The sequence below is a fragment of the Mycteria americana genome, chromosome 3 (assembly GCF_035582795.1).
Source record: "Mycteria americana isolate JAX WOST 10 ecotype Jacksonville Zoo and Gardens chromosome 3, USCA_MyAme_1.0, whole genome shotgun sequence".
Lineage (NCBI taxonomy): Eukaryota > Metazoa > Chordata > Aves > Ciconiiformes > Ciconiidae > Mycteria > Mycteria americana.
In genome coordinates, this window is record NC_134367.1 from 103,389,116 (window position 1) to 103,411,096 (window position 21,981).

At 38.6% G+C, this 21,981-nt stretch overlaps 1 protein-coding gene across 3 annotated transcripts in view; it reads right to left on the reverse strand.

The window, feature by feature from the left end:
* Nucleotides 1-21,981, reverse strand: part of KCNH1 (potassium voltage-gated channel subfamily H member 1) — a 194,631-nt gene that overhangs the window by 148,195 nt on the left and 24,455 nt on the right. For all 3 annotated transcript variants that reach the window (XR_012774827.1, XM_075496359.1, XM_075496358.1), the window contains exons 4-6: nucleotides 21,724-21,852; nucleotides 13,058-13,176; nucleotides 5,296-5,688 (exon numbers count right to left, since the gene is read on the reverse strand). Coding sequence is in view for 2 of the 3 variants with exons in the window: in XM_075496359.1 (XP_075352474.1) it covers nucleotides 5,296-5,688; nucleotides 13,058-13,176; nucleotides 21,724-21,852 (641 nt within the window). In the remaining variant the exon portion in view is untranslated. The remainder of the gene's footprint in view (nucleotides 1-5,295; nucleotides 5,689-13,057; nucleotides 13,177-21,723; nucleotides 21,853-21,981) is intronic.

The following is a 21,981-nucleotide window of genomic DNA, read 5'->3' on the forward strand; positions in this document are numbered from 1 at the left end:
TCATCTACTTTCATCACATCCAAGAAACACAATTTGCTGGCATTTCCTCTATGCCTGGATCATACTTTGTGATACTTTGCTCTTTTGTTATAAGCATTATATAGAAAGTAGGTTATGACTACTTTAATTTTAATTAGCCACAGAAAAATATTCATTCATTACCAGATTTATCAATAGACTCACACGCAAAACACAGTATTGCCTAATTGGACAGATCCAAGTAAGAGAGATGAGCTACACAGTGTTTCAAACAGATTTCCTATTATACAGCTCTTTATAGTTTAAAAGAGTTTAAAAATTATATTTCCCAGTTTGCAAAATTCTTCTAACCCAAAATCTTTCTTTATGGACCCCTGTTTATTCCATAAAACTATAAATATTATAATTTATTCCCTTGCCCTTTACTGCAAGCAAATGGTAAAACAAGTCTAGGGAAGTTGCACGCTTTTCAGTGTAGCTACTTCAGTAATTCCTCGATAGCTAATTTGTATTAGCATAAGAGATCATTCCACTAATAAGGTTTAAATTAATCTATTGCAAAAGTACTGCCTCAGAGAGAGTTGCCAACAATCTGACCAGCAACACATTCATTTTTTTCTCTCTCACAACTCACTGTTTACTTTCCAGCTACAACACGCTCACTTAGCGCTAAATAGCTTAATTTACTTCTATTACTTCTGTATTGTGTTTTTTCTGGGACTTTCTTATCATCATAAATTTTGTCCTTTCAAAGCTGTATATCTTCTTTGCCTATATGCTAGCTTCTCTCTTATCCACTTAAGTGAACACTAGATCATTTATATTGAATACATCTTTCCTGATGATCTTTTACTATGCATTTATTTCTCTTCTACCTCAACTAATAAGAGTGATATACGGTTCCCAATTTTGCATCAGCCAACAATTGATCATAGTGTTCCGTTCAAATACGGAGAGCAATTACTACTACAAACTCCCTATTTTAGAGATTTATATGGTGGTGACATGACTGGATTCCACTCCTACCATGAGATTTCACAACCAAGTGTCACATGTAATAAGTCAAATTTTTTCCAATATAAATTATATCTTATGGTATTATGGCTGAAAACCACAGTATAAAATTGCTCAAGCTGGCACTACAAAAATATGCTTCAACTTGCCTTTGGAATTCAAAGTCTTAAATTGCATTGTTCTTGGCAAAAATTGTGGAATTTTCTTTAAGCCTGTTTTTTATTAAATCTACTGATTGCTGTCTGAACACAAAAAGATAACATTATCCCCCAAAGTAGGTGGTATTTTCTTAAGTGAGGAATAATACTAATTACTGTAAAGGATTACTGGCAAATGTTATTGTGATCATTCAAATTCAAAAGAGACTAATGCCACATGTTTTAAGCGCTATGTAAGTTTTAGAGCAATATTTTCTTTTTTTACTCAAACTATACTACAGCATGATGTATTGTCTTAACAGTAGAAAGTCTAAGCCTTCCATTAAGTTGATTCATCAATCAGTGGAATATTTTCTTTTCTTGAAGTTCTATGGCAGGTCAAGAAAGTAATTCGTATTTAACTGTATAATTAGCTTCCCATATAGAAAAGCCAGGAGAAACATTTATAACTTTTCTTTCATTTGGGTAACAATGGAAATGTCTCTACAGCTATTTGTTCCTTCATTTGTTGAATTCTGTTCATGTCCGAATATGAGATACTGTACTGTCTCTTTGAGCACAGCACTTGAGATCAGAAGCTTCATACATTCTCATATTTAATTCTATGGCCTCGAACAAAGACATTAATGTTTCTTCTTTCCTCTTCCATCTGTAGAATGTGGCTATTCATACTTAAGTGCCTCTTGTATTAATTGTAGTTATTAATAGTTGTATTGATTGATAGTTAATGAATTCAAAGTATTTTTGTGGACAAAAATATTCTCAACAGTGCAGGGAGGAAACTGGAATTTCAATTATATTAAAAAATGTGAATTGAAAATATACTAATGTTCCAAACTGCAACAAACCCAAAGACTTCTGAAATTGCCTGAAAAACACAGAAGTCACACTCAATTTTGTTTCAAGAAAATATTTTCCATTATATCTTATAATGGAATAATGAAGTAAATTGCAAAACAAAAAGTTACTTCAAAATAGAAAAAAATTCAATATCAGAATTTTTTAAAATTAGTATCCCTTGTCAAAAATGTTGATCAACTCTAGTTTCATATATTATAATTGATCTTATATTAGTGGATCACTTTGAAGATGACAAAAGTGATTTCACTATTAATCTATCAAGAGCGAAGTGATGGGACAGTCCCAAAATTACCCAGAGCTGAAAGAGCCTCAGCACCCTATATACACAGCTTTTTACTTCTTCAGCTCCAGGTCCTGTGTCCCTTCCAAATCAATTCATCTCCACCACAGTAATTACGGCATTCTTAAAAACAAATTGACTTGTCAAGTTTAGTTCCCCCATGACATCCTCAGTGTCTCCAGTGATGTTTCTTTTAACAGAGAATGACAGCGGGCAGAAAAAACAGTGAGCTTCCACCTGCCCCAGCTCCCCTTCGCTATGGGGACTGCAACAAAGCCAGGATCCTATTTTCTCCTGTTTAAAATCATATATGGAAAACATCGAAACAGGAAAATAGGAATTCATATTCTTCATCTCATTTTATCACCACTGTTCACACTGGGTATCATTTAATCTCAGGCAATTTTTTTAGGAGTTCACATTAGGACTAAAAAAAAAAAAAAAATCCCTGCAGCAGCCATGGCCACCTACTAACTCCAGTCTCATGGCTCCAAGGGAATTCCCTTTAGCAAAATCAAAGTGACACACAGATGACAATCCAGTTTGGCTACTTATAACTTGAGCAGCACACCCTCACTGCTGACTTAATCCAACTCTGAAGTAATATGGTGTGTAATCCACGGTGAGAGACAGGTAAAATTTAAACCAGCAAGTTTGAAAGAAAAGGAGTTGACCCACAAGGGAATGCTCTACACAACAGAGAAGAAGATATAAGGCAAAGCCTTTCTACTTTCAAGACACCTTGAATGTGTCTTTTTTTTTTTTTTTCTTCTTCTTTAATAAAAGCTTATCTTTCTCTCTACAGGCAGTTCATGAAACAGTGATCAGCATATACTGTCCTAAATCCCCACCTGATGTGTGCTATGTTATTCTGCTGGCATTGCTGGCAAAGCCCCTCAGGTCCTGTAAACCGGTCTATGAGCCCTTAATGGAAGTACAGCAATTTACACCAGCGGAAACTCTGCTCTAATGACCCTACAATGATTTACGCTAGCTAAATGTCAGAACCCGCTAGGAGAAATAGAGACGAACAGTCTTGAAAGGATAGCATCAAGAAAAATATTCTTTTCCTTGGGCGCCATAGCTAGAATAACTAAAACTAACACTGTTATACTGATTAAGGAGACTGTTGAAGAGCCATAGGAAAACTGAAGTACCAATCGGCTCCTCATTGTTACAAGGCAACACTGAGACGGAGAACCTGGAGAAATTCAAACTCGCACAACAAGAATTTCTCTGCAGAATTGCTACCATGATTCTGAGAGCGCCTGTGCTTAGCTCAAGCGTTGTCACAGCCACTGGTATAGACATTTCCTCAGGGATGTTCTGTTGGTCACATCACCAGTCTACAGTTATGAAACGTTCCTCCAGCAAAATCATCAGCAGGTTACTACTATCTGCAGTGGGTGAGAAAAGCTTCCTTCCTTTTTTTTTTTGTCTCTTGCCCTTTTTTTTTTTTAATTTTTTTTTTTAATCTTTCAGGCTAAATGTCAGAAACTGACATATGGCCACTCCTTCCATTGCTTTATCAGTGCCATGGCAAAGTAATATGTGAAAGCCCTGCACAGTAATCTGCAGCCTGGGTCCTTTTTATGATAAACAAATATTTAAGGACAGGTCTCACAAGGCTTTTTTGCTTGATCTCATTTGTGTTATTTCAGTCTGCAGCTTTATATAAAAGGAAAACCTCTCTAGGGAATTAAATATCAAATAACATTATGTTTTTCCACTGCATCCAATAGTTTGCCTACTTGTCCTCAAGTCATCGAGCAAAATACTTTAAATACTTTAACTTTGATAAAATCCTGTGTAGTGTATTTTTACAAAAGTAATGCAGTTTTATGTTTTTACCCAGATATTTGACTTGGCATAATTTTCTTTTAATAGCTAGGTTGTCCTTTATAGCATGGGCATATTTTAAAGGAACTCATAAAAATTACATTTTACAGGCTAAACATTAATAATAAGCACCGATGAGATGTGTATGTATGTTACAGGTTTAGTACGTGTCACAGATAAATACAGAAACATAATTAGTTGATGGTACTTTTTTGGTAGATTTTATAACATGTAATTAAGAAGTGGACTGCTGGAATCCTCTTTAAGATTTTATTAACAATTCATTAACTCTCTGAACTATTTAGGCATGGAACCTTAATATATTTAGTTTAGGAATATTTTCTCAGCAGCGTGATCCAGTAAGAGAACAAGCAGTTAAAACAGGGTAGTATTGTGATTTTAAGTATCTGAATGTTAATTCTTTTGCTGGCTTGTGACCTGTTCCCAAAGAAATGAGCAAGAATTAAGGAGGAGTCTAGACTTCCAGATTTCTCCCTATCCTTTCTTCTAATTATGACATTACCAAACAAGCATCAAAACAGCATCTTCAATTGCTTCACCTTCCTCTGAAACAACTGTTGCCAAACAATGCCACGTGGATCACCAAGATACCCACACCATACTTTCTGGTGGTCTGAGAAGATTTAGTGAGTCACTGCCTGCCTCTGCCACCTGCTATGTTGTATTAGAAGCATCTGAGAAAAGTGTATTACACTTTCCAATTGTTCATGTGAAGAATTGCCATTAGTGGACGTACTCTGTTCAGTCAACAGTGAAAGCAAGAGAACCCTACCCCAAAAAACTATCTTGACACACCAGTTCAAGCTACTCATGGGAAGTCAGACGAAGCAGTTTTCTTCAGTGCTCTACAGAGGGTCTGCTGTCTGCTTCTGCCTGTCCTCCTGAACTCTGAGGATGCAGAATGAAGGAAAATAAACACAGATTTCTGACACCAAAAAACTCAACCTCTCCCAGTGCAGTTAAAGATGGACCCTTCTGGCTAGGACTCATAAGCAAACTTCTAGATGGGCTGAGGGCAGCTACTAGAGACATACGTACACTAATTCAATATATTTAAAAGCATATATTTCTTTCTTCTCTCCCTCCCCCTCCCCCAACCATTAAGTAATAATTAATGGGTGGAAGTGGAACTAGTATACTGACCTCATCGACATTCTCAAATGCATTGATGACATCATACGGCAAGCATGAGAGCAGATCGATCACAAACCAGGTCTTCAAGTAATTCATGCGAATCAGCTTTGGGTCAGAGATCACCTCTCCTGCTGGCCCCACAAAGGTGGTATGGAAATTAAGCACAATGTCTACCAAAAAAATGACATCTACAATGCTGTCGACTACTAGCCATGCCACATTGTTCTGTTTGGTTTTAAAGGAGACATTGTAAGGGACCAAAATAGCAGTGTAGAAGGTTAAAATCAAGATGATCCAGTCCCAGGTAGTCTTGAAAACACAATAATGCAAAATTATATGCGGCGGAGTCTTTGGTGCCTCTTGTTTGTACTGTGGGAGGATTTCAGAGCCCAGCTGCAGTACCTGTAGTCACAGAGATTTCAGAGGAAAAAGAAAACATGCTTAATTTTTTAACGTTATTTTTCACATTGTAGATTCTCAAGCTCAGTACAACAGTTGATAAAAATGCATGTCCGTTAACTCTTTTTATCACCACCAAATGGTAAGCAAGTCAGGATAAGCATTCTGTTAAACAAATCAGCATAAACTCAAGAACAGTTATTGTTTCTTTTAATGCCATTAGTTATTTTTTGACACTAAGCCTAATATGCTGAGTCTCCAAGACTTATAGAGAAAGAGACAGCTCCTTCAGCCGTCTAAATTGATGAGACAGATAAGTGATGGGCAGGAAGGCAGTTGCAAATAGAAATCAATGGCAAAACCAGGAACAATACCACAACTTCTGAGTTCCAGGCCAGCACCTGGACCACTGGACCACATGGCTTCTCAACACTGTCTATTTAACTCCTCACTATACTGTATCTGAAATAGTCTTATACTACAATCTATCATGAATGCACGGGCCTTTGTTCCTCTTCTCTGGGTGGTGCAGGACCAATGCCCATGGGTAACTATCATTAGCCTCAATAAACTCATTTTGAACTTTAACTTTTCATTGAGAGAAGATCAGTGTCTTCACTATCTGATGGTGTACAGTCAAGTTACAATGCAGTTAGGTCTGAATTCAAAAAAGCGCTGCAGCAAAAGATGATCTGTCAGCATGTGTTTTAAACCCTGGGCCTCAAGCTGAACACGTGCTCCAAGTGTTTTGCATAACTGCAATCTCAATCAATGCTGCCCATTTTAAGTCTACTATCTTTCCAGTTCTGCACACTAGTGCAAAAAGAGTATGATCATGTCTTTAAATCTTGGGAAGTAAAGTTTCTTTTACATACCTATGAACAAGAATGTGTTTGTTTACATCTATGGATATACATGAGGGTGAAACCAACATGAAGGACCAGTCTCCAAATAAAGACAAGTTAAATTTTAAAATGAAATTTACCCTGGATGAGTTATGGGTGAAAACTGAAAGGAAGATGGAGGTTTGCTCAAGTGAGATGTGTTTGCTAACGCCAAATTCATAGAACCTGTGAGAACTATTTAGGACCATGGTTCCTTTTTCACATTTATTTACATCATAGTTTAGAGCAATAGGGAGCAGAGAAGGAAATTAAACGGCCACCATCTCAGAGAAAAGATCAGACAACATAGCTGTAATAGGAGGATGTCTTCCTTTCATGCTCCTTATCTCAGCTTTTTTAACATCAATTATTTGGACACGGATTTTTATCTGCAGGCTTTTCTGAGTGCTTTTTATTATTCTTTTTGTGTGTGTGTGAACTGGTGGGCTTTTTTCCAACAGATTAAGCCAAAGGGGACAAAAGAAAACAATCAGCTACAAGAGTCCTACTTGGACAAAATAGCCTCAGATCAAGTCCCCCGCTGCTTTGAACCCCACATAATCACTTACTCTTGTGCACAACAGGGGTCAGACACAGTCATATCACAGTCCCTTGCACATGTGTAAATGACAACGGGAGCTGCAAGCCTGCTGACTTTGAGCCCAGTATATTCTCCAGAAGAGAAGTAGCATGACCTGCTCAGAGACCTGCATGTTAGCACACAGGCATCAACAGTTTGAAAAAAATAAGAGGACTTAGTATTTTTGTTTCACTGAGTTTCTAGAATGACAGTGAAGAGGGAAAAGCAACATTTTCCCCTAGGTAGAACCCTTGCAGACCAAACTAGGACTCAGACATGTCCACTGCAGTATTAAGTACTCTGCCACTCCTGACCCCGATTCATGCACGTTCTCCATACTACCAAAAGAAAAAAAAAAAAAAAGTTGCCTTGTGGTGAGGGAAGCTGGAAGCAGCACAAGACAGAAGCAGTCTCTTCTCTGCACGAGGCACTGGCCAGGCAATGCAGTCCCCAGAAGTCACTGGTAGTGACTGGAGGAGGCACAGGTTGCGTACTGAGTTAGTATGTGTACTCAGAGCATCATTGCCTTCAGGGCTTGTTTGCAGTCCCAGCGACAAATGTCAGAATGTCTTTTCTCAACAAAAGTTCTAGCCCAAGATCAATATTGCAAATACCTCGTGCCCGCCTCTTTGAACATCGCAGCTGTACCGGAATCAGTTGGAAAGCACTGAACTACTACTGGCTTTTATGAGGGTTTGCATGAGTAGCAGCCCTAACATAAGACCCCAAGCCAGAAATATGCTTCACTGGGCAAGGAGAGTCCTCTGCAATATTCACTCACTGGAATAACTGATCAGCAAAATCAAGCACTTTCTATCACGTAGTAACATTTTTCAGTCAGTTAACTGGATTTCAGTTCTAATGCTGAGATCTTACTAGCGTGGGGAGATTGTATCACCCCTTAAATGCAGGCTGAAAACATAATTGCTTCTTTTGCAATTACATGTCTCCTAGAGATTATTTTTTTAGTCTCTGATATTATATGAAAAAGTCAAACATTTTGGTAATCATTCTAATCAGCACAGGAACCTCAACCATGAAACACTGAAAAAATAATGTTGCTAGTTCTTGTCATGTTGATTCTTATATATACATACATCGGCTGAAAATTGTATAATGCACTCCATTTTGGCCACCACTGGTCTCTTTGTACTCCAAGAACTTGTGGAAAGTTTGCATTATCCAAATCAAAGTTACTGGAAAATGTACTAATGTATTCCCGTATACCTGAATAATAGGAACAAAGGCAAGAACAATCTCTGTTTGGCAATAAAGAAGGGGCAAAATTATGGTGTCCATTATTTTGCTGTAAATAAAAAAAAAAAATACAGTAAAGCCAGTGGAACTGCAGGGATGTAAAACTGAACTGAATGCAGAGAAAAACAGAATTTGAGTTTCAACTCGTTAAGAAAATAAACAGCTTTGCTGCTTCAGTGTTTTAAAATGTCATCACCGAGCACAAAGCACTCTCCCCTAGCTTGTTTGAGATTCAAAGGGCTACAGAACAGGAAAACAAAAGGATTGATGTCTCCTTCCTTTTTTATTTAGAAAGTAAACATACTCTAAACTATCTGAATGGCTAGGGACCTTATTAATAAGTCTTTTGAACTTCCACTACCACCCTGGAGTCTCTGGTTAAGCTCCACCAATGGCTAAAGTGACCAGGGGCCATGGCTTTAGCCGGTCTCCTGTGGAGGGATGTGCACCAGCAGTGTGGGTGTGAATCTCTAAAGGAGAGGCAGGGACAGGGCAGGAGATGGGCATCAAGGAATGACATAGGGGTATCAATCACTTGCAAGGTGGGGAAAGCTACCTGCAGCAAGCCTGGGGTGTCTCCAGTTTTTTGTCTGGGTGGGGTGGGGGTGACAAGTTCTAGCCCCAGCTCCCTCTCACTTCATCACTAACACACACGTTGTAAAACCACTCCATCTTGCTGGCATTGCTAGAGAGATGAGCTCTAGCAATTTCACAGCTTGAGATGGAAGAAGGGCTCTGTCCCAGCTCACGCTACCTCTCCTGGGAAAGGCAACTTGCTTTACAGACCAGCAAAGGTCTTGCAGCCTCCAGAACTGCCAGCCAAGAGCTTTCAAAGGCACCAAATTCTTATTTTCATTGAAGGAAGAGAAAAGTCCCTATAACGAAGCTTAATTATCTCAGAGAACAAGCATGTGCTTTTAGCATTAAGTACAAAAAGAGAGCTCAGCGCTGTACAGAAATAATGGAAGGAGGTCCACAGAGCTTCGTGCTAAAGCTCTAGGTTTTGTCAGGTTGCTACACTGGAAGTGAGGAGAGCTCTCTTGTCCACTTTTCACACCAAGGGTCACACACAGTCCACCCCTGGGTCATCTAGAGGTTAAGAGCTATAAACTCCACTCTCTGCGCCATATAGCAAAGCCAGGTAGATGCAAAGAGAAGTATCTCCTGCCCTATTCCCAGGTGCTCTTGCTGCACTCCAGCCTCTAGGGAGAGTAGTGCTAACCTGAAACACAGTATTTGCTGAAGCAGTCAGGTGTGGTTACCCACCCACATGAACTAACTAGACTCAAACTGCTTCTAAAGGTACTTTCCTGGAGAGGAAAAAAAAAAAACCAAGAGATTAATATAAAAGTAATCATGAAGAAAATGTACACAACTATATAAACCAATATGCTGAGCTTCCACCCATGTGCACTGAACAAATATTTCACTACTATAATCTACTATAATTTTCTAAATAACTGAAACAGCCCTGGTTTTGGAAGACTTTTCTCGATTATGCAGTTATACCATAGTAAAAGAAATATTTGTTTCAGAAAGTTATTAATGAAAGTATTATTCTAATTACTTATGATTCATCAGCCACTACAGTTGTATTATCTGCATTTATTATTTGTGGTAATGATGCATGATGTTTTAATAGCTCTCTAAAGATGGAGAATATTATTTCAAGAGTAGAAATTAGAAATTTCATCATGGGTTTCACCAAGGCCACATTCATTTTTATTTTTTTACCATAACAAAATAAAAAAAAAATTTCCTAGATTTGTTAAAAAATGGTAAATATATCACCAGTCAGGACTCATAAAAGTGCATCAACAAGTGGTTACAATGATTCATTTATTTTTAAGACTGCATGACTGGGGAAAGAAAACCACACAAACAATCATTCATTTTCAGCTTAATCTCTCCCTTTTGTGTTTTCAACTGCACATATTTGCTTTCTCTCACTCTCCCTTGCTTTTGTTTTCACAGGCACCCACACAAATTGCTCCCAAGCCAAGGGCTAGGTGCTAAGCCTCAACTTGAAGTAGATTTTAATGGCAGTTATAAGTCCCTGGTAAACAAGGTTTAAAAAAAAAAATGGCGGAAGTTCTGTTATTAAGCAGTGCTGCTAAGCACCATTATAATTTTTCTGCTTTTATTTGTCATAACTATCGCATTTTTTAAATTATGACACAATCTTGTTTACCCAGAACTGCCTGGTAAATATAGAGAATACATCAGCTAACACTGTAGGTGCAGAGGACACATGTACTATGCAGTGACCAGGAAGAATGGTTCCTACAATGCGGTCCTTGGTGATAAAGCCACAGAAATGTATCAATTACTTTATACTCTTATTGCAAAATGTACTCTCAGAGTTAGCTAACAGCCTTGCATTAATTGCATAATCAATTTAAGCAGTTTTCTTTCATATGACTGCTATTAGAGAAGTAAGGCTAAACGAATCTACACATACTGGCAAAAGTCAGAGACTGAGGCTCAGTAGACACTGCTTGTATTATCCATGGCCTGTGGATAAAACAAAGTAGTTTGTCACTAACACCTTTCTTAAACTAATATTTCATAAAAGATAAAAGAAATTGTAAGCTTTTGTGGCAGACTCCTGTTTTGGGTTTGTACAACACCTTGCCCCACTCAGGTTCTAGGACACAGCTGGCTCCTCAGGCATTCAAAAATATAAGTGATAAAGAACTAAGAGCAACACAAATAACATTCCAATAAATGAAGAGCCTTCTCGAGCAAACAAGATTGATGTGAAATGCCATAGTGAGTAGGAAAAGAAAAAGGACGAATTTTAATTTGAATTTAAGATTTCAAATAGGCTACTGCAGAGATGAAGAAAAAAAAAAAAAGATTTTAAAATACAAAAATACAACAGGGAACAGTTAGAGATCCCATGTTCAATATTATTGAGAGATCTTTCCAGAATAAGAAGCCTGGCACCCCATATGTCTTCAAAGGAAGAAAAGTGGGCTTGTCTGTATGATTATCTGCACTCTGCTTTTCTCTAGTGTAGTTCTATTGACTTAAGCGGAATTACAGCACACAACAAGGTACCTAACATCGCAGTTGGGGCTAATGTTCTTTTTAAAATAATGACTGCAATATTCAGTCGGCAATTAAAGAAACTCATTTCAGACATGTAAACTATACACTTGCCCTTTATTATTTGTAATGAATCAACTGGCTGTGCCAGTTAGAATACTTGCAAAGACTTGTTGAGCACATCGGTTTGCAAGAAGTTTCAGTAATGTGTAGTCACTTAGGTCCAGACTGAGGTTCACCGAGCCAAACAGAATAACCTCAGACCCTTTGCCTTACATTCTACTGCCTACATTTTAGCTTGAACTAAAATTCAAGGGTAGACATCTAAAGAGAAGGAAGGATTATTTGATGCTAAGCCTTGAGTAGGATTAGGAGGGAGACTATTCCAAATTCCAGGACACTAAAGCCACCTCAGGGTGGACATGTGATAATCACATGGTATTCCTACAGTATAGTGTCCATATGAATGTCTGCCCCTCCCCTGTGCTAGTATGATCTATGTTGTTTCTATACTTCCAACAGAAATCAGTTTTCTGTTCTTGACTGCATCTGTATTAAATACGGAATAGGTAAGCTCCTGTCCATGGGAACTTCATAGTCACACGTGATAATAGTACAGGCCTGGGCAGGAGTTGTTTATTTTGCATAGAAACTAAGACATATACAGGGCAAAATTAACAGAGTACTGACTATATGGAGACCCCATGGAGCCCATCAATGGCTTACACCTCCAGCTACACAGGAAGATTAAGAATTATTGACAACAGTCACAGCTGCTGCCGTGGCATTCAGAGCAATAGGTGATATAGAAGTGCCATGTTACATTGGCCATGCTGTCATTAACACCATATCAAGACTTGCCCTAAGCTGTTTTTACACCAGGGAGACCCTGCTACTGGCCCAGGAGACAGCTACAGGAAACCTGCGACAGTCTCTCCCCTTCGTGGCGAAAGCCCTAAAACCCTAAGTACTTCAAGGAGCCTTCTCTGCCTGGAGCTTTTCTCAAAACTTTGAGAGTCTACTTAAATCACAAGGTTTCATTTTCCTAATCTGTCTGCAGTGTTGCTTGTGGCATCTTACAGCTGTTCTGTTCATAAAACCAGTAACTCAAACATATGTTTTAACCAGTTTGTAAAGCAGGATTGGGATCCCACTGAAAAAGAATTAGACATAAATGAATGCAGACAACAACCGTGTCAAGGATTCTCCAGAATTTCCATCTGTACTAGCCTAAGTTTTTCTCACCTCAATTTTACACAAGTGAATAGCCCAAGATCCAACTAACATTGAGATTCTCAGAAGAACGGAAACTAAGCAAGAAAGTATTCCTTTAATAATAATGCCATTGTAAGACTTTGCTGAGATATGGAACACAACACTGCAATTAGGTTACATGACGTCTTTTGGACACCTGTTTCCATTCCACTGTCACCGGACACATTTCACAGCACACGTGCCATATTCTGAGCTCCCATGCCTGCCACCAGGCTTCAGATTCCCAGGGCAAGGGGGACAGACAGTGCTTGGCTCACGCAGAGACAACATACCCAAAAAAGCTAAAAACATTTATTTACAGTTTCTCAAAGAAAGAAAACATTACCTCAGCAAGTCGTGAATGCTTGTGAACATTCTCTCCTTTCTGCACGCTCGGAGCAAGCTGCTGCAGCACGCCTCGGCTGCTTGTGAGGGCACGGGTCAAGCGAGCAAACTTTCCCCAACCTTGAGAAAACATGCAAGATTATACACATTACCAAAAAAAGCTGCAAGTGTACTACATAAAGCCTCCCATAACTTTAAAAAAAAAAAAAAAAGTTAAAACAGAGCAACCTGCTTTAATACTGACCACAAGGGAGTATAATTTAACCAAGTAACAAACAAAAGCAAGTCACAAAATAGGTGTCAGGGTGGTAAAGTAATAAAACCCATGACTGCACGGACTTCATATTCAATGGCTCTACAAGAGTGCTGTTACATGAACTGCATCTTTTGTAAGGATAAATGTCCACTTTACAGCAATCTTCTATTAAATCCAATGGCCAGATTCGGATCTCACAGCACTGCAGAAGACACTTCAGACTAATGAAGATATAAGGCTAAAATCACGCACAATGAAAATTACAGTTGCCTGTAACGGATGTCAGTCTGGCCTCAGATGTATTAAGCATAGATCTGGCATAAGCGGAGAAACCATAAGATAATAAAAAGCAGAGCAGACAAGGCGAAACAAAATCATTAATTTTATCTTCTCTAAACAAAAGGGGGAAATATACAAATAGATTTTCTCAAACTCTAATAAAACATTTAGCAGCTTCTGGCAGAGAAGTCATATGCTGAATTTTAATTCAGAATATTTTTTACAGTCATTTCAAACACCCCTCAAAATAGAAGGCCTTGAATGACAGTCACAAGAGCTAGTTCCAACTATAATCTTTATGAGCAGTACTTTGCCGTAACAGAAAGTCAGGCAGAGTACACATCTGGATATTTTTGGTACTCTGAAAGTATCAGTGCATTTAGTCCCAATCTTCAAAAAATGCTAGCACCACCTGGGAACTGTTGAGCAGTCTCACCTCCTTCTCCAACTGAGGACACTCAGCACTTCGCAGATTTAGTTCTTAATGAGAACCTGGTTCTGGAAAAAGTTCCCTCCACATTATGGTTTCATCACCAAAAGAAGCGGTACTATTAGCACTGACTGGTTTTAAAGACCAGTCTGGAGTTTAGCCTGCAAGTGATCCGTGACAAATACAGGAACATGGGTGGTTAAAATACTGCCCAGTATTTTGTAAAATACTGCCCAGAACATATCCTTGCTTGACATCTTACTTTGATGGAGTTTGCAGGAACTTATTTGGTAATTTGAGAGGTGAGCACAAAACATAAACAAATTGCACAGATCCACTATTGAACAAGATTTTCCAGGGCAGACCTGAAAAGAGAGCTTAGCATTTTCTCTTTTAAGAATATGCAAAACAATGCATTTATTAAAGCGGAGAACAAAATTCATCATACCTTCCAATATCAAGAATAAAATGGAAGATTTTCTTATGCTTTAAAGCACATTTTAAAGCAAGTCTGTCACCAGTAATTTAATAGCCAAGTTGAGTAGAATTAGCCAACACTTTTTGGCAGTATTCAGCAACAAGTAGATTGAATTATTTCCATCCAGGAAGCCAGATCTTTTCTGATAAACCCACGTAAGATTAGCTACTATACTAAAGGACTATTTCTCAGAGAAATAAATCAACATGACAGAACCTCAAGTGAGGTCCGTTTGTATCTGTTACAAACCTGACCCAAAGTGCTTGATTTTTCACAATACATTTCCATGAAAGGTGGTGGGTTTTGGTGGTTCGGGTTTTTTAAAAAAAGATACATTTATAAATGAGTATTCTTTCTCCACTGTACATGAAGAAATCCAACTACAGTTGGTAGGCTGAGGCTTGAAGGCCTTACTACACTGACTAAAGCCAGTAGAGGTTAAAAGAATGGATCAGGTGGGAGAAACCATTCCTAATGGCTAATCTTCAGCTGATATAAATCAGACTAACCTTTGTAAAGCCAACACAGCTACAGCAATTCACACCAACCTAAAACTTTGCTTTCGCAGAACTTATACGCCGCACGGCTACGTTTTCTTCCTGTTTTACAGGACCATGGGAGAAGGCTATCAGCACCGGTATATTTTCAGTGATGGAAATCCAGCCTGACGAGACCCGAGGGGGGTTTGGTCCAAGAGGACACAAGCACAAGCCCCATTTTCCGGACCCGGGAGCGGCGGGAGGGCGGGAGCGGCGGGGCGGCGGCCCTGGCTGCTGGCCATGGTGCTGAAGCGCAGGCCGCGCCGCGCCGCGCCGGCTGCAGCCCAGCGGGGCTTGTTTGCAAACGGCAGCCCTGGCGACAAACAAAAAAGGCGACAGAGTCCGAGCTTCACATGGGAACTCGACATCTGCCTCCCTTAGCAGACACATAAAGTTTTTAACGCCAGCTAACACAGACAGCCCTTTTTACTAACTCGAAACAGACTGAGGGGTAAGGCACATTCCTGGAAGATTCAAAATTTGGTTCGAAACCAGAAGACAAACTTGGAGTGTGTATTTTCTTCCTGTCATCGAGTTTTCTAAGAATGGGGCTATTCAGACATAAACAGAGAGAGGAGGAAAAGGAAGCACCTCACCTGAGCCTTCTTGCACAAAAGCACCGCCAGACATCTCTGTGGCATGCTTAGTGGCTATGAATGCTGAGCACCTTCAGGTACCTCCCCCTCTTCCCAAGAGTCATCTCCTTTTCAAAGGTACAGCTTAACCCATTCCTCTGTCCCCAGCATCCCCTGTAAGCACCTCCCCTGCCCTGCATGTTGCAAATCTCATTTGTGGGTGCCTAAATGGTACGCGAATGAACCGTTCCCATGAACATGAGATCTCTTACCCCATCCTCCAAACTCTGATCTGAAAACAATATAACTGTATAGGCAAGAGACCACGTCAAGACGCAGGGCTTTTTAGCTTGGCTTTTTGAACAACTGCTGACCTGAATGTGGCAGGGTGGGAGTATATATCCTAATTCTCTCCATACACTGGGTACAGCACACGTGAGCTCAGTTTGGAGTTACACAAGCCACTGTGTGACAAAATGCCTAAAACCAGGCACTGAATCACAGTGCAAATATCCCAGGTGTATGAACCTCATCTTTAGGACAGAACACTCTCCTCCTTGTCTGGCCTTTTTTTTTTTTTTGTCAAAGGAAGATAAAAATGGGGGAACTTCAAGTATAATTATAACAGACCTGCAGATTGTGGCACAGGAAAAAGAAAATGAAAATGAGAGAGAATGCCAGTACTAATCCTATTGAATGATAACTTCTCCAATACTGCTTGAAAAGACAGCAGTACCTGTTGAATTTATTGCAATTTTTCCTCCAGAAGCCTAAGGACAGACACAGCCTACAGCAAGTCAGATATTTATCCAGTGAAGACAGGTCAAATAATGGACTTAAGCCACAGAAGAGAACATAAACATTAAATTCTAAGGGTCATGGAGCCGATTACAGGAAGAAGATGGAGCTTTCCAAGACAAGAAACTAGGTTTCAGATTGGTGTAAGAATATATTGATGTTAGTCCTGCTAGGACAGGGGGACCAGATGATACGGATTAGGAGTTCTCTTTCAACACAAGCAGTTGGTATATCCCTACATCCATTCTCTTCCTCTAGAAATAGAGAAAATATAAATTGAATTAAAATCTAATTACCTAGGTGATTCTCATATAGGCATATATATTCCTCAAACAGACAAAAGCTCACATAGCAGAGAAGGCAGCTTGGTATTCATGAACCAAAAAAGCTGGATGCCAGCCCCACAGTTGTGCTTGCCTGGGCCTCTGTCTTTGATTCTAACCTATTTTTATCATTGTTTAGTCTCCTTTTCCAATTCTGCAGAAAACACCATGCAGGGACAAAGCAATGAGATGGTACTAAAACATCTCCAGCTTCAAAAGGATGAAGAGCCTTCAAGATTAATGGCACTGATTTCAGCGGTCTGGCATTCCATGATGCTCTTTCAGTTTTCCACCATTTCATTGCAGAAAGCTGAATAGAAACTGCTTCTGAAAACACCCAAGAAGACAAGATGCCTACAACAGGGACAAAAGCTGTCCCCTGAGCTTTGTTTCATGGGGAAACATGGCACTGAAATACACCTTTGTGATGTGATGTTTAACTCATCAAGACTTCTCTTCTTTAAGGGAGGAAGCTTCATTAACAATGCTCTTAAGTTGAAGAAACCAATTTTCTGTATTTTGAGGTGAGCATGATCTCTTGATACAGAATCCACAACAACTTCTATCATTTATTTGTAGGTAGTTACTTGTTTCCTACCACTCTCCTCAATTTGATCATGGTGACTCGTAAATGCAAACATTGGGAACGGTGGCAGTTACAGAACCCTTGTTATCAAGTTGCTGATCCATGACTTACACAATCCCTAGAGTTAGAACAAGGAGCCATTGCCTGCTAGAGAATAAACTCATTTGGTCACAGGTCTATTGTTCACACAGAACTGTGTAAACGTGAGTAAATCAAGATTCTAGCCGTTCTTGCCTCCACTCAAACTACCTTTGTCTTCTTGCACATCAAAGATCCCTGCTTACATGCATCATGGCTCTCTGCAGTCTTAATGCTCCTTCTCTTTGAAACTTCATGACTAAAACTGTCTTATTTTTCCATCTGGACTGGGTAAGCATACCAAAGTTTTTTAATATACTCACCACTTCCCTTTCATTTGTTTCCTTTTTTAAGAAAACATTTCATCTAGATGAAAGTAGAGTATAACTTAATCAAAATATTTCAAACACTGGCTCTGCTCATATAAATACATCTTCAAAAACAGAACAAAAAATTAGACAGCAACAAAAAAAAAAAAAACAGAAACAAAAAGGAAAAAAAGGAAACACTTGGAGTTTTCCCTGAATTAAGATGGAGGAGGCAATCAAAATACTATTTTTTGTGTAGCCCTGCTTGTGATGCAAAGGACAGCTTAGCTGCAAAATGAAATAAAGCTTCTTCTGCAGAGGAGATGATAACTGATGATTGCTGCAAAGCACAGGAGGTTACAATAGCTAGGAGGCTAAAAACTGTTCTCCTATATGATTCAGTGATGTTGAATTTGATCACCTTCTTATATAAAAACAAAGTATCAAAAGCAAAAATTAGGATCCAAAGCATAATTTCCAAACCTTTATAAAGCAGCATAGATGCATCTGAATATGTTCACATTGTATTCATACATGCAAAACCTGTTCAGGCAAACTTCTTACTAGCTACTCAGAGTGCAGGCACAGATTCTATTTGTCTGCACACATTATTGTTTTCATAAAGTGATGCATTCTACTTTATATACTATTCTCAAACATCTCATAGTTGGTGTGTTAGATCTCAAACCAAAAAAAGACATATACAGACAAAATGCATGAATTCCAAATATAGCATATATTCTAAAATTCAGCTAAGAAGGTGACCTATCACTTCACAAGCCAAATTTAGCTATGCTATAGCTTGATTTTGCCTACTTCTATTCAAGTAAACCTATTTTTTCCTGATTTTTCAAAGGGGCAAGCATACAGGAAAGAGTAAAAAGAGGCTGTTTAAAAATATTATATCACCAACATCACTGACACTATTTTTAAGTTGTTTTATTTAGAATGCACTATTTTTAAAGCTGCTACATTTAAAAGCAAATTTACTTAACTTCTATGGCAGTCATAAAATAAACATTTTCTAAATTATCTGAATCAATTAAAGACTACAATTAGAAATCTACTTTTTACATGACTTTAGAAATATTTTTTGTTTCATCTATTCCAGTGTCTGATATTATTAATTAAAAAATTATTAAGAATGAAGAATGGTACTGCGACCTTCTGTCTCTCTGAGCCACCTTCAGATAAAAGATGCCTATTCATTTTTGTGTACAAGTCAAACACCTGTCATTAGAGCTCAACACTTTTCACTCAAGGAGTCGCTACATCATTTGCAGCTGAACAATCATGCTTGAAATTGCCATCAGGTGATAGAAAACTAAGATATACCACAGCTAAGCAGGTTTAGCCTGACAGATTAGTTGCTCTCTAAATTGATCATGTCCTTGTACTACATAACACTTTTCTCTACATAGACATACAGGCATTGCTTTTGAAAAACTTAAATACTTTATGCTGTGCCACTCTGCAACTATGCAAATAGCACATATGTTAATAAAATATCTGCATTTGCAGGCAGCCTGTTACATATTAAGTGGTCACATGCACAGGAAACTGATTTCACATATAAATACAGTCAAAGAAAAGTAGTTGATAAAAGCTGAAGGTGAAAGAAGGAAAAATAATTGATTCAGCAATCAGTTTTCAGTTGTTTCAATTAAACAATAAATCTCTAAGTTCACAGGCTTAGGTTTTCAGATTGGGAGTTCATTTGGTTTTAGAATGAGTAGAGAAACATCCCTACGAAAATTGCTATCCTTCAAAAGCATGCTACAAAATTCCTATGTAATGTTGTACACGGTGCAAAGAATATGCCCTCTTCAAAGCTCAGGTCTGTAAAAGCAATGATTCTTAGAAGAAGCTAATACAATTTTACCTTTTTTAGATCTTCCAAAAATGTTCCCCTCCATGAACCCTAGAGCCCGCTACAGACAATTGTCTGACACTCCATACCTGCCTTTTCCTTCCCCCACAGTAAACAATTGCACGAGATCTAATATTAAAGACATAGTCATGCACATAAAATTATTTGTAAAATTGTTTGACAAATCAGCTCTTCTTTTCCAAGAAATTGCTCATCTAGCCATCAAGGGAATGGCACAATATCACCTCCTGAGATGCATGCAACAAAATTCCAAAGCTAGCCTTCAGCAAGTAACTTACAGAAGAAAGGCAGGCATAGGGAATAAATTAAGGATTAGAATAGAATGTGCAGTTTCATTTATATCATGTTTGATTTGTGTATACAGCGACAGAGAACTCTTTACCAGCATGAAACTGGTGCAACTTCATTAATTTTAGGAGATTCAGAAACAATATTTGGAAGACTTCAGTGCATGAACTCTTCTTCCCTGAGTGCATAAAGCCATAGCACTCAGGGAAGGCGTACAGAGCTGTGAATTAGTGGCCTCTAAATAATATGTCTAGTTCTTCAGTCTGCAACTTTTGTTAGTCACTTAGCCATTTTCCATGGGCCAGATGAAGAAATTTTGCTTATCATCTTAACTCCTCTGCAAGTTGCTGCTCCTATATGCAGGTTTAGTGCTTATATTGCTTTAGATACAGAACTGCTAAGAATTACCACGATCACTGTAAGAATAGCATGATTTCAAGATCCAAAGGAGATTTTTTTTTTTTTTTAATTAGCGTTCCCTTCCTTCAACATACTTCTCTCAAAAACAAAAAAGTTAGTGTTTCCTTGTGTTGAAAGTGAAGGACAAACTCTTTTCACAAGAGTGCATGTCACTATCACATTAAGGATCTTCTGTGAAAGCAAAGAGAACAGACACAGCTACCACCCCTGACTGAAAGTCCTGCAAGGGCCTTCACTCCCAGCAAATAAACAAGAGCCAGCTTTACTGCATCATGCTGATTTATCTTTGCTGTCAGTCCTCATCAGGATACAGTGAAGACCACTAAGCGGGGGAAAAAAATAGTGTAGGCCCAACCTTTCTGACAAGCTACGTTTTTTAGTTTTATTAAAGCAACGAAGAACCAAACAAATAGCATTAAAAGGAGAAAAAAAATAACCCACATAGCCTGGAAGAGGGTATGTTTGTCAAGGTTGTACTTCCTTTTTCATGGTAACAGGTGTTTCCACTTTGAGAAACTATGTTTTTAAAGAATAACATTTTGAGCATAAATGTAAATCAGTTCACCTTCACAGTAAGTTTCCTGTTTAATTTAATACTACAAATATTATTAAACACTACAAAAATGCAAACAACAGGAGAACTTTAGGTCTCTTTTTTTACCCCAGAGGACGCAAGTCTCTGTAGTTCTCCATATGGGTACAAAAGGTCTATTTCTGACAGGATCTGAACCTGAGTGCAAGTTTATGCAGCTGTCATAGCTGAGTTTGCTTCCAGGTTTCCAAGGTGTAACTCAGCAAAGGGTTAACGGCAAAACACAGCAATGCGCCTTCACTCACCAAGACAGCTTAAACCTGATTCAACTTATGATGATGGGAATCTCTTCACATATGTTAAAGGAAACTAGTCCAGAACTTTAATACAAAGAATTCCATAATAATGGTAAGTAACATCAAGCCAGGCAGAATGAAATTATTCAGATCTCTGCTAGACTCAGACAGGGTTAATTCCTCAGTTTTTGCGTACAGTGTCATGCACAACGTGTACAGGGCCCAAGACGCTTCCGTTCCCTCTGACATCAAAGAGGCTGTTTAGCAACATCGTGACTCCTTGAAGGCTATGCTGGAGCGTGGATTAATAATGAATTTAAAAGGAAGAGCAGCACCTATTCGCTAAGTAAACTCTGCTTGCTGAAGCACTTGTGGGTTTCATTAGCAATGACCCTTTCCAGTGCAGGCCAGAGCCAATTTGCTTAAGAAACCAGCAACCATTCCTTGCACAAATGCAGTCCCCGGTGGCATAGCTACAAGTTATTTAACATCTAATTCTTTGGCTTCGGTATTTAAAGGCCTTCAGCTCTTTCAAGACCAGGGCAAACAAACAGAAGCAGCATAAATATATAATTGTGAAAAAGACAAACCTTTACATGAATCATCCTCAATGGGCTGCTTGAAAGCCGTTATGTCATTGAAAGTGCAAAGAAATAAAACCACTTTATCCTGCTCATTTCGAATTGGAGCAATTTTCACAAAGAACCAGACAGGTGTTCCTGGAAACAAACATCAAAAAATTGGTCAATGGTAGGCAGAACAGTAAATGTGCTAGTTTCGATGTTTACACTTCAAAATCAGCCACCTGTAAATGTTACTTTAACATTGGTTTTTTTACAAACACCTTT